The 12871-nt window shown below is 33.3% G+C and overlaps 1 protein-coding gene across 1 annotated transcript; it reads left to right on the top strand.

Annotated features, from left to right (window-relative positions):
* The first annotated feature begins 30 nt into the window (after positions 1–30).
* Positions 31–12871, top strand: LOC110873847 (aspartic proteinase-like protein 2). The gene is made up of 11 exons (XM_035974089.1): positions 31–399; positions 6788–6870; positions 7424–7553; positions 8478–8728; positions 9260–9487; positions 10023–10188; positions 10272–10345; positions 10428–10524; positions 11479–11545; positions 11638–11709; positions 12552–12871. Exons 1-11 carry the CDS (start codon positions 217–219, stop codon positions 12722–12724), a joined length of 1524 nt encoding a protein of 507 aa, XP_035829982.1. The 5' UTR covers positions 31–216; the 3' UTR covers positions 12725–12871.

The raw sequence follows: 12871 nt of genomic DNA, 5'->3' as shown, positions 1-12871 counted from the left end.
GGCCAAACACCCCCTCAATGCAATCTATTTTTATAAAATATTCTCAAAATCCTTCTTCTCCGCCCCAAATTCTTCCAACAAATAATCAAATCCCATCTTGCTTCCATTCCCATTTAATCCCTCCAATCTTTCACAACCACCATAACTATATAAACAATCAAGTTTCATTGTTGCACACCAACTGTTCGACAAAAGTCCTGAGAGAGAAAACAAGTAATGCAGGCTCATTTTCTTGCCGGAAAACCGGTGATCTTGACCATATCTGCCACTGTAATCACCGTACTCTTGCAGACAGCCTTTGTTCTTTGTGGGTTTCCTACAACTCTCACGTTGGAGAGAGCTTTCCCAACGAATCATCATGTTGAATTGAGTGAACTCAAAGATAGAGATAGCTTACGTCACCCTGTAAGAATAAATAAATAATATATTTATTTATATATGGCCATTATAATCATTTACATTATATGGATCAAAATATATAACAATCCATTAAATAATTAGTTGGTAATTGTTGATGGGCCTTATTACCATTATTAACTAATTAGGGTTTCCTCCTGGGTGCATATATAAGGAGACTTATTTTGAGGTTCTAGGGTTAGACTCATAACCTAATTACTCATAACATCAAATCGACCTCCATCTCCATAACCGAACTCCCTTATTCGGTTTCTTCATCACCATCATCAGATTGCACCCTAAGGAGGAACCAGACCAAACTGACAACTATGTCAAACACTGTTGCTACATCTCCATCTGGATTCTCTGCTGGCTTGTGCTGATGCAATCAGGTATGTTTTCATGTTTTCCTTCATGTATAAACAGAACTGAACCAACATGTGGTATCAGAGCATATGTTGATTAGTCAGTTCTGTTTTCGTATCCATAATTCTGGGATTGAAACTTGGAAAACGGAATTTTGAAACCTTATGAATCATAACAGCCGGTTTCGAGTCGGCCTTGTCCACTCGAGATCATAGTTTTCGGATAAAAGCTTAATCATATGTTTATTCGAAATTAACTGGTTTATGTTTTAGCCGAAATCTGTTTAGAAAATTATTAATTTTCAGGTTTCGGGTTCCAGAATTTTATATTTTACTTTTTTAGGGTTCATCACTTGTTCTTAGAAAATTCGAAAATTCTATTATGTTTTGGAATATGATTCGGATTATTAAGTGTTTTTCCTGTTTTTGATCTGTTTTGTCCTCTAAAGATTTCGAAAAACTGTTATTAGATAAACAGATTATGATTTTGAAATATTTGATAAAATTAAATCTTTATTAAAACAGGAAACACTATCATAAAATCCCTTAGATTTCGAATTTTCGGTTATGATATCACAATTAACAGCTGTTGACGAGGTTGCTACTCGAGACCATGAGGTTGCTACTCGAGACCATGAGGTTGCTACTCGCAACCATGAGGTTGCTACTCGAGACCATGAGGTTGCTACTCGAGACCATGAGGTTGCTACTCGCAACCATGAGGTTGCTACTCGAGACCATGAGGTTGCTGCTCGAGACCATGAGGTTGCGACTCGCAACCATAACGTCATTAGTCGAGACCGTAGTTACGACTCGCAACCATAACGTCATTAGTCGAGACCGTAGTTGCGACTCGCAACCATAACGTCATTAGTCGAGACCGTAGTTGCGACTCGCAACCATAACATCATTACTCGAAATCGTGGTTGCGACTCGAAATCTCATTATTTTAAGCTGTTTAAATGTGAACTAAAGAAAAATTTTTCCGGGGCCCCGCCCCGAACCCCGGGCGGGGGCACGCTGTCCCCCGCACCCCCAGCGAACTCACCGCGGAGTTCGATCCGCGCTAACGGGTGGTTTGCTATTAAATGATTGGTTTTTGTAATTATTTAGTTAATTAATGAGGATCAAAGAATGATTTACAAAACCAAAATGGCTTAACTTGAATGAGCTTTTGATGTATCACTTCTGGCCAAAGCTGATTTGATGCATCTATTTATTGTTCAAGTATTATAAAAGCTATGTTGAGTATGCATTACAAACGTGAAATGTCTTAATTCTGGCCAAAGCTGATTTAATTCATTTATGTTTAGCATGCTTGACAAGTGCATAACTAAAGTGATTGTCTCATTTCTGGCCAAAGCTGATTTGTCACGATTACTTTGCACACATGCTTAAATGATTACACTTCTGGCCAAAGCTGATTTGTCTTCGTTTAAGTAGAATTTTAAATAAGTCTATTATTTTGATGTTAATAATAGACATATCACAACCTCTTCACACAATGATCCTTATATTAATGATCCTTAATTAATTTTTATGATCATTTCGTCTGTTTTTTTTTTTTTAAGTACCCATAATTTTACTCACTATAATTTACTTCTACATATATCTCATCCACTCTAATTCCTAAACCCAAAATGTTTGTTTTATTTAAAGTTTCTATTGGAATTAGCTCTTAAATTAAATCCTTGATTATTTCTTAAGACACGATAATCCTATTGCTCTCTTCTGATAAAGATTATAAAGAAGAAAATTAGAGCATGATGATCAGGACAAATCGAACATGATGTCTCTTATGATAATCAAGAACTCTCTAACATAATGCTATCACTAAAGTTATTCCAGATTAAGATTTTCCTAAGGCTAATCTCTTATATGTGGAATAATCACTAGAACTCCTAAGGTGCATGTCTTCATTTAAAATTATAAATTATAAGGTTAAGTGGTATATGTGAATATATTATAATGTACAATACCATGACCCATAAAGTTAAGGGCTTACGCATGGAAATAAGTACATTTTCCAGTACATTACATACTAAGTTTTCATTTGTACAATTTGATGCATTATAAATCAGCTATAACACTCAAAAGTACCAAAGTATAATGAGTGTGTTGATAAGCAACATATGTACAAAGAAATAAATGTTTGAAACTGGAAAATAAGATGTTATTCACCTTACAACCACTAAAACCTTAAGAGAGGATTGTTCTAAGGTCCATAGACAAATTATAAGTGCTAATCCCAACGTTAAGGTTCTTCAAGGGAAAAATCTCACTGCATTATTATGTCATTAGACTAGGCATAAGCAACGAGACTATCCATTATTCTAAAGAACAGTTGGATAAATTAATTAGATAGTAACTTCCTAATGATATTTAAGTCTGATAATTTTTAATATTCCAATTAACACATGATTAGTTGACTCTAGTTCCATACGTTTCCTTACCAGAACTCGACAAATAACTAACACGAGAGTTAGTGACAAAAATTAAATGTTAAGGCTATAAGAGCCATAATAAGCAGTCTTCAACCGACGCTTTTCGATACCTGATATATTCTGATTAATCAGAATATAGTATCATAATTAAGCAAAGATATGAAGATTGTGAGGTTTGCATAGTCAACATAAAGTCACACTTACTGTAAACTCTCATTTCATTTGTTCTAAATATCTGGATAGAAACATTACTAAGATGAAACTAGATGATGCCTTACTTTTCACAACTTTTGTCATCATGCAAATGAGAATTTGACAAAAGGAAAATGAGACTTATAAATTTCATCCATTAGAACCAAAATTCATGAGAAATCATAACATGGTTAATGAGGATGATTTTTTCATCTAATCTCATTTTAAGTGATTTTAAATCATGACGTTAAAGCCCTAAAATATGACTTGGCTTAAGGAATAAGCATGGGTCCATCATAAGTCATTCATTGACATTCGTGGAACTTATTCCAAATGGAATATTCAGACATAATTCATTTATCATTTGAAAGACTATCAACTTGTATCTAAATTTTGTCGCATATGGCCCACGGTCTTAGAAGAACTCTATTCATATATGTAGTTAATCAGATTTCTATTAAATATGTCCCTAAAGTTTCTTATGATATCTGGACATTAAAGAAATCAAATAAAGTCTAACGTATATGTGATAGGTTCCCACGTCACGTAGCTCATTGAAACTTCTCTTGTAGCATTCTAGAGATATTAAAGATCAGTGGGAGCATTAAGTGTCTTAATAATAACTTGCAATAGTTGCAAGAGGTGGGGAGTGAAAATTTTAAATTTACACCTCTTGTACAAGACATCGCTCCATCACGACACTGTTCTATCAAACCTTATCTCCTTAAATCTAATGCTACTCTTACAAAAGTTTCATTGTTGCCTAATTGTGTGCGCACTTAGATTTCTTACCTAAAATAACATAATCCTCAACAAGAGAAACTACAACGACTAACGTCATTAACTTGTTTCTCTATTAGAATTTGTTGGCCATTACATGTTGACCCTAAGCATGCTGAGTTCCTAAAGATTTCTAAGGTCAGTGGGAGCAGTCAAAGTCCTTATAATGACTTGCAAGGAATACAAGAGGCGGGGGGAAGAGTGTCATTAAATTTCACTCCGAATTTAACTCCGATTACACCTCTTGTACACCATACTGCACCAACTCTTATAAACTTAGAATGAAAATGATAGCAACCTAACAAAGAGCTAATCCATAAAACTGAAACTTCTAACAAACCCAATAATCAACTCAGGAGGTCATCTAGGTTTAAAAACATACTAACTTTGATGATTACATAACCTCCCTAATTGAAGTTGAAATGGATTTTGGAAAAGTTTACTGATCTTATCTCTTAAAATTAAGCCATTAGTGTCAATCAATCCTCTGAATGAAATAAAACTGTTTTCTAGTAAAACTGATTTTATATGTTCTTATAACGTTTGGGATTTGATTGAATTACCTAAGAGTGTTCATAACTAAATCAAATCCTAATATAAGCGTTAAGACACAACGAGGCATGATTGGTTGTCAAAGGTTGTACTCAGGAAGAGATAAATTATTAAAGAATCTTTATTACATATCTAACAAAAGATTTCTTTAAGGATCATCACTGTTTTAGTAGCTTATAATAGTTTTAAGCTACATTAGATGAACATTAAAACGATTTTCCCTAACAAATGGCTGGCATATTTACATGTTCATAAAACAACCTGAAAGTTCCAAACTGAAGGTTAAAGAACACTTTATTTGTAAGCCAATAAAATCCATGTATGGGTTAATGCAAACATCATAATATGATGAAAAGCTAACGTAATTATTTTCATCAAGAATCAAGTGGATTAATGTACCTACCTCAAGATGAGTGGGAGCAACTAAGATAAACTTGTCTATATAGATGATATTCTTTTGACAAGTATATGTTACATAAGTCAAAGCATTGTTAACACAAACTTTGATATAATAAATCTCAGAGATATCTCTTACGTGATTGATATCATAACATACTGAGATAGACCCAATGGGATATTAGTTCCGTTCCATAAATTTAACCTTAAATGGGTCCTCACACATGTAACAAACAATTTTGCTCTCCTTTAGAGGATAATAGGATAAATGAGATTATTTCCTTATGCTTCATTAATTGGAAGCCTTATGTAAGTTTAAGTCTATACTCGTTTAGATATTACTCACATTGCAACACACTAGATATGTCTAGATTAATGTGTAGCATCTAATTGAGTATTACAATATCTTTAAAAGAAACGAGAGACTACAATTTAAAGAAGAAGTGAGAATTAAAACCGGTTTATTACTCTAACTTTGAGATATTCAAAGATGACAAAGTGTAGTTTCGGGTATATCTTTATGTCAGCAGACAAAACTATCTCATGGAAGAGTCATAATGCACTAATATCAACAACGTAAGTTATAACGACATAATATAGTCACTAAATGTTGTTGGAAATTTATCAGTGGACTCGTAAGTTTATTAACTCCATATAATTAATGTTTTGAAGAATTAGTGTGATAAAGTCAGCTACCATTACTCCTTGAACAGTAACAGTTCAAGAGGTGCTGCATTAAGTTTCGATACGCAATTAATTATTCGTTTATGAACGAATTGAGGAAACTAAGTTTTGTATCGAATACATTCATGATATGCTTAAGGATCCTATAACTGAAGGGCTATTACCCATAAGTCTTATTAAGAGAGCTCATAGACGGGTATTAATTAATAGTCGTGCGCAATTGCATATCGTACTATGAATGACTAAGTATTAGTTAATTTTCCTCATCAGTTTGATTTTGTATGTCTCTAAGAATATGTCAAGCTAGCATAATGGCATATAGACAAATATAGTTACAAATCAAACAAAGGGCTTACGCGTATTTTGATCATAACGATTAGGTTTTAAATTAAGGCTATAGTATGATTAATGGGGGTCCTGAGTTGCATAATGATTCAACGGCTGTATTTTTCTGCTATAGTACTTGTTTAAGGCTAAAATGAGTGTTAACTCCTGATCAGGCTTATCTAATACTCATAGTAAATGATTACTCGGCCAAGTGGGAGAATGTAAGAATAAATAAATAATATATTTATTTATATATGGCCATTATAATCATTTACATTATATGGATCAAAATATATAACAATCCATTAAATAATTAGTTGGTAATTGTTGATGGGCCTTATTACCATTATTAACTAATTAGGGTTTCCTCCTGGGTGCATATATAAGGAGACTTATTTTGAGGTTCTAGGGTTAGACTCATAACCTAATTACTCATAACATCAAATCGACCTCCATCTCCATAACCGAACTCCCTTATTCGGTTTCTTCATCACCATCATCAGATTGCACCCTAAGGAGGAACCAGACCAAACTGACAACTATGTCAAACACTGTTGCTACATCTCCATCTGGATTCTCTGCTGGCTTGTGCTGATGCAATCAGGTATGTTTTCATGTTTTCCTTCATGTATAAACAGAACTGAACCAACACACCCTAGAATCTTGCAGCAGGCTTCTGTTGCCAGTGTTGTTGATTTCCCTGTTCAAGGCACTTATGATCCTTATCGTGTTGGGTATTTTCTTGATTTTATCTCATCTTTGTTCATTAGTGTTTCCAATTGTTTTAAATTAATAAAATTGTTTGTTGCTGCTTTGTGTTGAAGCTCTGTGTGTGTTTTTATTATTTATTTTTGAATAATCATTAGGTTCTCCAATTGAAAAACTAAAAGGGAAAGATTCTTGCTTTGTTTTCTTTAGTTTTTGGGATTTTTTGTACATCAAAATCTTTTTTTTGGTTGTTAGTATTTAATGGGAATTGTTTTCTTTAATATTACTATTTGTATTTGTACTTTTGTAGGCTTTATTTCTTGATTTTATATCATCTTTTATCATTAGTTTCTCCAGTTCTTTGAAATTAATAAAATTGTTTGAAGTTGCTTTGTGTTGAAGCTGTGTTTTTCTTAAATCATTAGGTTCTTTAATTGAAAAATATAAAAGGAAAATATTCAAAGATTCTTGCTTTGTTTTCTTTATTTTTTGTACAGAAAAAATCTTTTCTTTTTTGTTTTTATTATTTAATGGGAATTGTTTTCTTTAACTTTACTATTTGTATTTGTACTTTTGTAGGCTTTATTTTACAAGAGTTCAATTAGGTTCACCTCCAAAGGAATATTTTGTACAAATTGATACTGGAAGTGATGTGTTGTGGGTCAGTTGCAATTCATGCAAAGGTTGCCCTAGATCTAGTGGACTACAGGTACTATTGTAACCATTTTGGTTCATTTCATGAAAGCCAACATGCTTAATTTGCCCGAAATAGTCGTATAGCTCAAGTTTGATACATTAAAGTTGTTAAACTTGTTTAAAATAATTAAAATAAAGTACACGGATAGAACCTGTGGTTTTCCAAAATTTTAGATTTAGTCCTCAGCTTTCTAAAAGTGCACGAATGATCCTTGTGGTTTGCACCTTGTAACGCATTTAGTCCCCAGCTAACAAAGCTAGAGGTTTCAGGAGGTCCAAGTTAGGGACTAAATGCGTTATAAAGTGCAAACCACAGGGTCCATCCATGTACTTTTGACAAAAGTTGGGACTAAATGCGTTATAAAGTGTAAACCACCAGGACCATCCGTGTACTTTTGGAAAGCAAGGGACAAAATCCAAAATTTTAGAAACCACAGGAACTATCCGTGTATTTAACTCAATAATTAATTAAATAAGTACTTGTGATTTTTTTGTCTAAATAACTTTTTTTTCCTTAAACGGTCCAGATTATTTGATGAAGTGGCGTTCGAAGTGTTCAAAGTTTGTTGATTTTTTTTATCACAAGATGATATGCATTTGTATTTAAAACGGTTAACATTGAGTTGGGAACGTTTTTTTCGTAATATTAGAAAGTATGATGAATTTAGTGTTACTAACCCTTTTATTACTACTATAATTCATGGTTGTAAAAGTCACGTCTAGCCTCCAATTAATCGCTAGTCCAGGGTTCACCAAGTAATTTTCATCTAATCGGCCAATTAATCGCTAGGCAGTCAACAATGGTCAAATCTAGTCCTAATCGACCAAAATTCGGTGACAGTGTAGCGATTCTTAGAACACTGCTATAATTCAATCATTATAGTTAAAAAATAAAAACCACTTTTTAACTAATATTGTTGTTATCTGAAATCAACAGCTTCCAATTCAGTTCTATGACCCTTCAAGTTCATCAACAGCTTCTTTGATCTATTGCTCAGACCAACGATGTTCGTTAGGAACCCAAGCTTCCGATTCCAACTGTTCTGGTCAAAATAATCAGTGCAGTTACACGTTCCAGTACGGAGACGGTAGTGGAACATCAGGTTTTTACGTATCCGATCAAATCCATTTAGATACAATTTCCGGAGATTCAACATTATCTAACGCTTCAGCATCTATCGTATTCGGGTGAGTTAATAACAATTTTGCCATCATCATTAACAGTTAACCCCTTTTAGATTTCATGTAATTAGAGTTAATTTTGTTTTTCGTCGCTGTTGTTTGTTGAAAATAACTATTACAGTCCATTAGTTTAAAAATTGCCAAAACAGTGCCAGTGCTTTCACTTTTGTAACAATTGCAGTCCACCTCTGTTAACCACATCTGATTTACCATTAAGTTTTGGTGAAAAGACTAAATACCCCTTTGTTAAAAAAAAAAAAACAATTTTTTATATATTAAACCAATCTCTTTACTTTATAAAAAATGTTTGCTTTTTATAGTTTTTTAACATAGGGATATTTTAGTCTATACTTAATGGTAAATTAGATGGGTTAATGAAGGTGGACTGTAATTGTTACTAAAGTGAAAGTACCGGTACTGTTTTGACAATTTTTAAACTAATGGACTGTAATGGTTATTTTCAACAAATCACAAGGACGAAAAACATAATTAACTCTTTCATGTAATTATGTAAAACCTTGTTGTCTTGTGAAATAGGTGTAGCATGAGTCAAACTGGAGATTTGACCAAAACCGATAGAGCCGTTGACGGGATCTTTGGGTTCGGTCAGCAGGGCTTATCGGTAATTGCGCAACTTTCTTCACAAGGGGTAGCACCGGATGCGTTTTCTCATTGTCTTGTTGGAAACGGTGCGGGTGGTGGTATTTTGGTTCTTGGTCAAATAATGGAGCCGAGCATGGTGTATACGCCGCTTATCCCGTCACAGTAAGTTCTCTTTTAGTCTTGAAATGGCCATTATTCCCCTCATGTAGGCGTACCCCTTAATGGCATTTAAATAATTAGCTTAAATAACCAAAAGAGGTAATTACGTTTTTCGTCCCTGTGGTTTGTTGAAAATATCTATTACAGTCCACTAGTTTAAAAATTGCCAAAACAATAGCACCAGTACTTTCACGTTTGTAACAATTACAGTCCACCTCCGTTAACCCCATCTAATTTACCGTTATGTAATTGGTGAAAAGACTAAAATACCCCTAATGGACTGTAATGCGTTATGGTTATTTTCAACAAACCACAGGGACGAAAGACGTAATTAACTCTAACCAAAATCTTTAACAAACTTCTTGCTCTTTTTCCACATTTTGATTATCATTACATTAATAACGTGATTGTTTTTAAAGATCTGAATGGAACCCATGTTTAAAGTTGTGATCTTTGACCTTTATTAGTCAAACTTTTTATGGGTTCGCTACGATTTTACTATTACACCCTTCATGGACATGTTTATACGATGTTGTAGGCCACATTACAACATAAATCTGCTGAGCATTTCGGTCAATGGACACACACTATCCATTGACCCATCAATGTTTGCCACATCAACCAGCCGAGGAGGAACCATAATCGATTCCGGAACGACCCTTGCTTACCTCACAGAAGAGGCGTTTGATCCTTTTGTTGATGCGGTAACTTCTAAAGGACAAAACTGTCAAATTCTTTATCACTTTCAAATCTCGAGAATTATGAGAAATCACTTATGTTGATGCAGATTACGCAGTCTGTATCACAATCTGTTCGGCCTCTTATATCAAAGGGGAATCAGTGTTATTTAGTTACCTCAAGGTTTTCTTCATATCCCACAATTTCCTTGGTATTTGTTTATTTTTTCAATTAAAATAATACTGAAATTATAATTTTGTTTCAGCACACCTGAGATATTTCCTACAGTAAGCTTGAACTTTGCTGGTGGGGCTTCAATGGTTTTACGACCCCAGGACTATCTTCTACAGCAGAACTCTGTGGTAAGTTCACAACGCTGTTTGCAACTAATAACTGAATGTTTGACTTGACATGTAATTTTAATTATAACTAGTTGGTTACCACCCGCGCTCCGCAGCTGGTTCGAAACATAGATAAAATAAGCAAATCACGAGAGTTAAAGTTGTTTGATGTTTTAGTTAAGGGGCTAAACATGTCATTGTTATAGTTGAGGGGCTAAACATGTCATAATTAAAGTTGAGGGACTAAAGTTGTTTATTATTAAAGTTGAGGGGCTAAAGTTGTTTATTATTAAAGTTGAGGGGCTAAAGTTGTTTTGTTAGGGCTAAACATGTCACTATTAAAGTTGAGGGGCTAAAGTTGTTTATTATTAAAGTTGAGGGGCTAAAGTTTTTATTATTAAAGTTGAGAGGCTAAAGTTGTTTGATGTAGTTAGGGGCTAAACATATCATTATTAAAGTTGAGGGGCTAAAGCTGTTTTAGTTAAGGGGCTAAACATGTCACTATTAAAGTTGAGGGGCCAAACATGTCATTGTTAAATTTGAGTGGCTAAAGCTGTTTTAGTTAAGGGGCTAAACATGTCACTATTAAAGTTGAGGGGCTAAACATGTCATTGTTAAATTTGAGTGGCTATAGTTGTTTATTATTAAAGTTGAGAGGCTAAAGTTGTTTGACGTGGTTAAGGGGTTAAACATGTCATTACTAAGGTTGAGTGGTTAAACATGTCATTATTAAAGGTGAGGGGCTAAGGTTGTTTATTATTAAAGTTGAGGAGCTAAAGTTGTTTTAGTTAAGGGGCTAAACATGTCATTAACAAATTTGAGGGGTTAAAGTTGGCTAATGCCAAAGTTGAGGGGCCAAAGTTGGCTGTGTGACAAAATAGCATATTTACAGTATATATTATTATTACTAATCAAATTCATTATTTTAGTTATGTCAAAAGTAGATTTTTGATCACTTTTGCGCTGTTGTTGTAGGGTGGAGCTGCAGTTTGGTGCATAGGCTTTCAGAAAATAAGAGGTCAAGGAATTACGATTCTAGGAGGTATAAATAAGCCTGTCATTTTTCTACAATTTAAATTTAACTTTTTGATGTTTTTAACTTTTATATCATGATTTTTGTTATGAGCAATGCAGATCTTGTTTTAAAGGACAGGATTGTTGTTTATGATCTGGGTGGTCAACGGATTGGCTGGGCGAATTACGATTGTAAGTTATCTTCAATATTTATAAACATAACACAAATAAGTAAAATTCACAGAACTTTCCTAATAATCATTCCAATTCTCATGGGTCAGAGAGATCAAGTAATAAAAAAAAATGCATGTCAAAGTTTGTAGAGTAAATTGCGCACTTTTCATCTTTGAGGTACATACCAACTTGCAAGTTGTGTCCTTAAACTAAGGTCGTTACAAAAAAAAAACATCATTTATTTGAAAAGTTATAACGCATTACGTCTTTTTGAGTCTTTGACTACACAGGTGTTAGATTTTCTGTTAACTTGTTTTAAATGACATTTACCCTTACAAATAAAGTACATAATGTGTAATTTTTAGAATTCTTTTCTTTTCATTTTTTTTGTGTGTTTTCTTTCTTTACTTCTTTTCTTTTATTTATTTCTTTCTTTTTTTTTATTAAGTTTATCCCTTTATTTTATACTTTTTTTATTTAAATTAATTAATCAAGTTATTTCTTTTACAAAAATATTTATTTTTATTTTTGTTTCTTTAATTAAGTTATATTTTTCTCATTTGTTTTTATTATCTTTAAAACAAATTAGAAGGAGCCGAGTCCGAGCTTGCATAAGCTTTGATCTTTGGCTCATTTAACTTAGGAGTGAAACTCGGTTCGTAAGTAGATAAATGATAAATTAGTTAAAAGGAAAAGGATGTTAATGTGATACAACTTTTCAAATAAAGGATTTTTTATTTATTGACCTTAGTTTTTTTCATTGTAATGATGGTAGCTACTTAGCAAAAAGAAGATGAAACTTTTATCATAATTCAACTACACATCAATTCATTTGACTCCCTGTTTCTTAATTTTTTTAGGTACAAAATCTGTAAATGTGTCGATTACCTCAAGTGGCGGCCGAAGCGAATATGTGAACGCGGGTCAAATAAGCGGTAGCGCGTCTTTGCAAAATACGCGTTGTAGTCTGATACTAGTCATCTTTGTGGCCTTATGGTTACAGTTATCTGTGGTGATTGTTGTTTTTTCCTAGCAAAAATTGAATTTCTAATATTTAGAGTTGATTTTATTTTTGTATGTATATTTATGTAACACCAAATAGGCTTAACTGCAATTGAGATTCATACATGTATTCGGATGTGTACGTTGCAAATGTATGTATACAAATTAACTTCGTGAA

The sequence above is a fragment of the Helianthus annuus genome, chromosome 1 (assembly GCF_002127325.2).
Source record: "Helianthus annuus cultivar XRQ/B chromosome 1, HanXRQr2.0-SUNRISE, whole genome shotgun sequence".
NCBI classification, from domain to species: Eukaryota; Viridiplantae; Streptophyta; class Magnoliopsida; order Asterales; family Asteraceae; genus Helianthus; species Helianthus annuus.
This window is presented reverse-complemented; position numbering and strand designations above follow the sequence as displayed.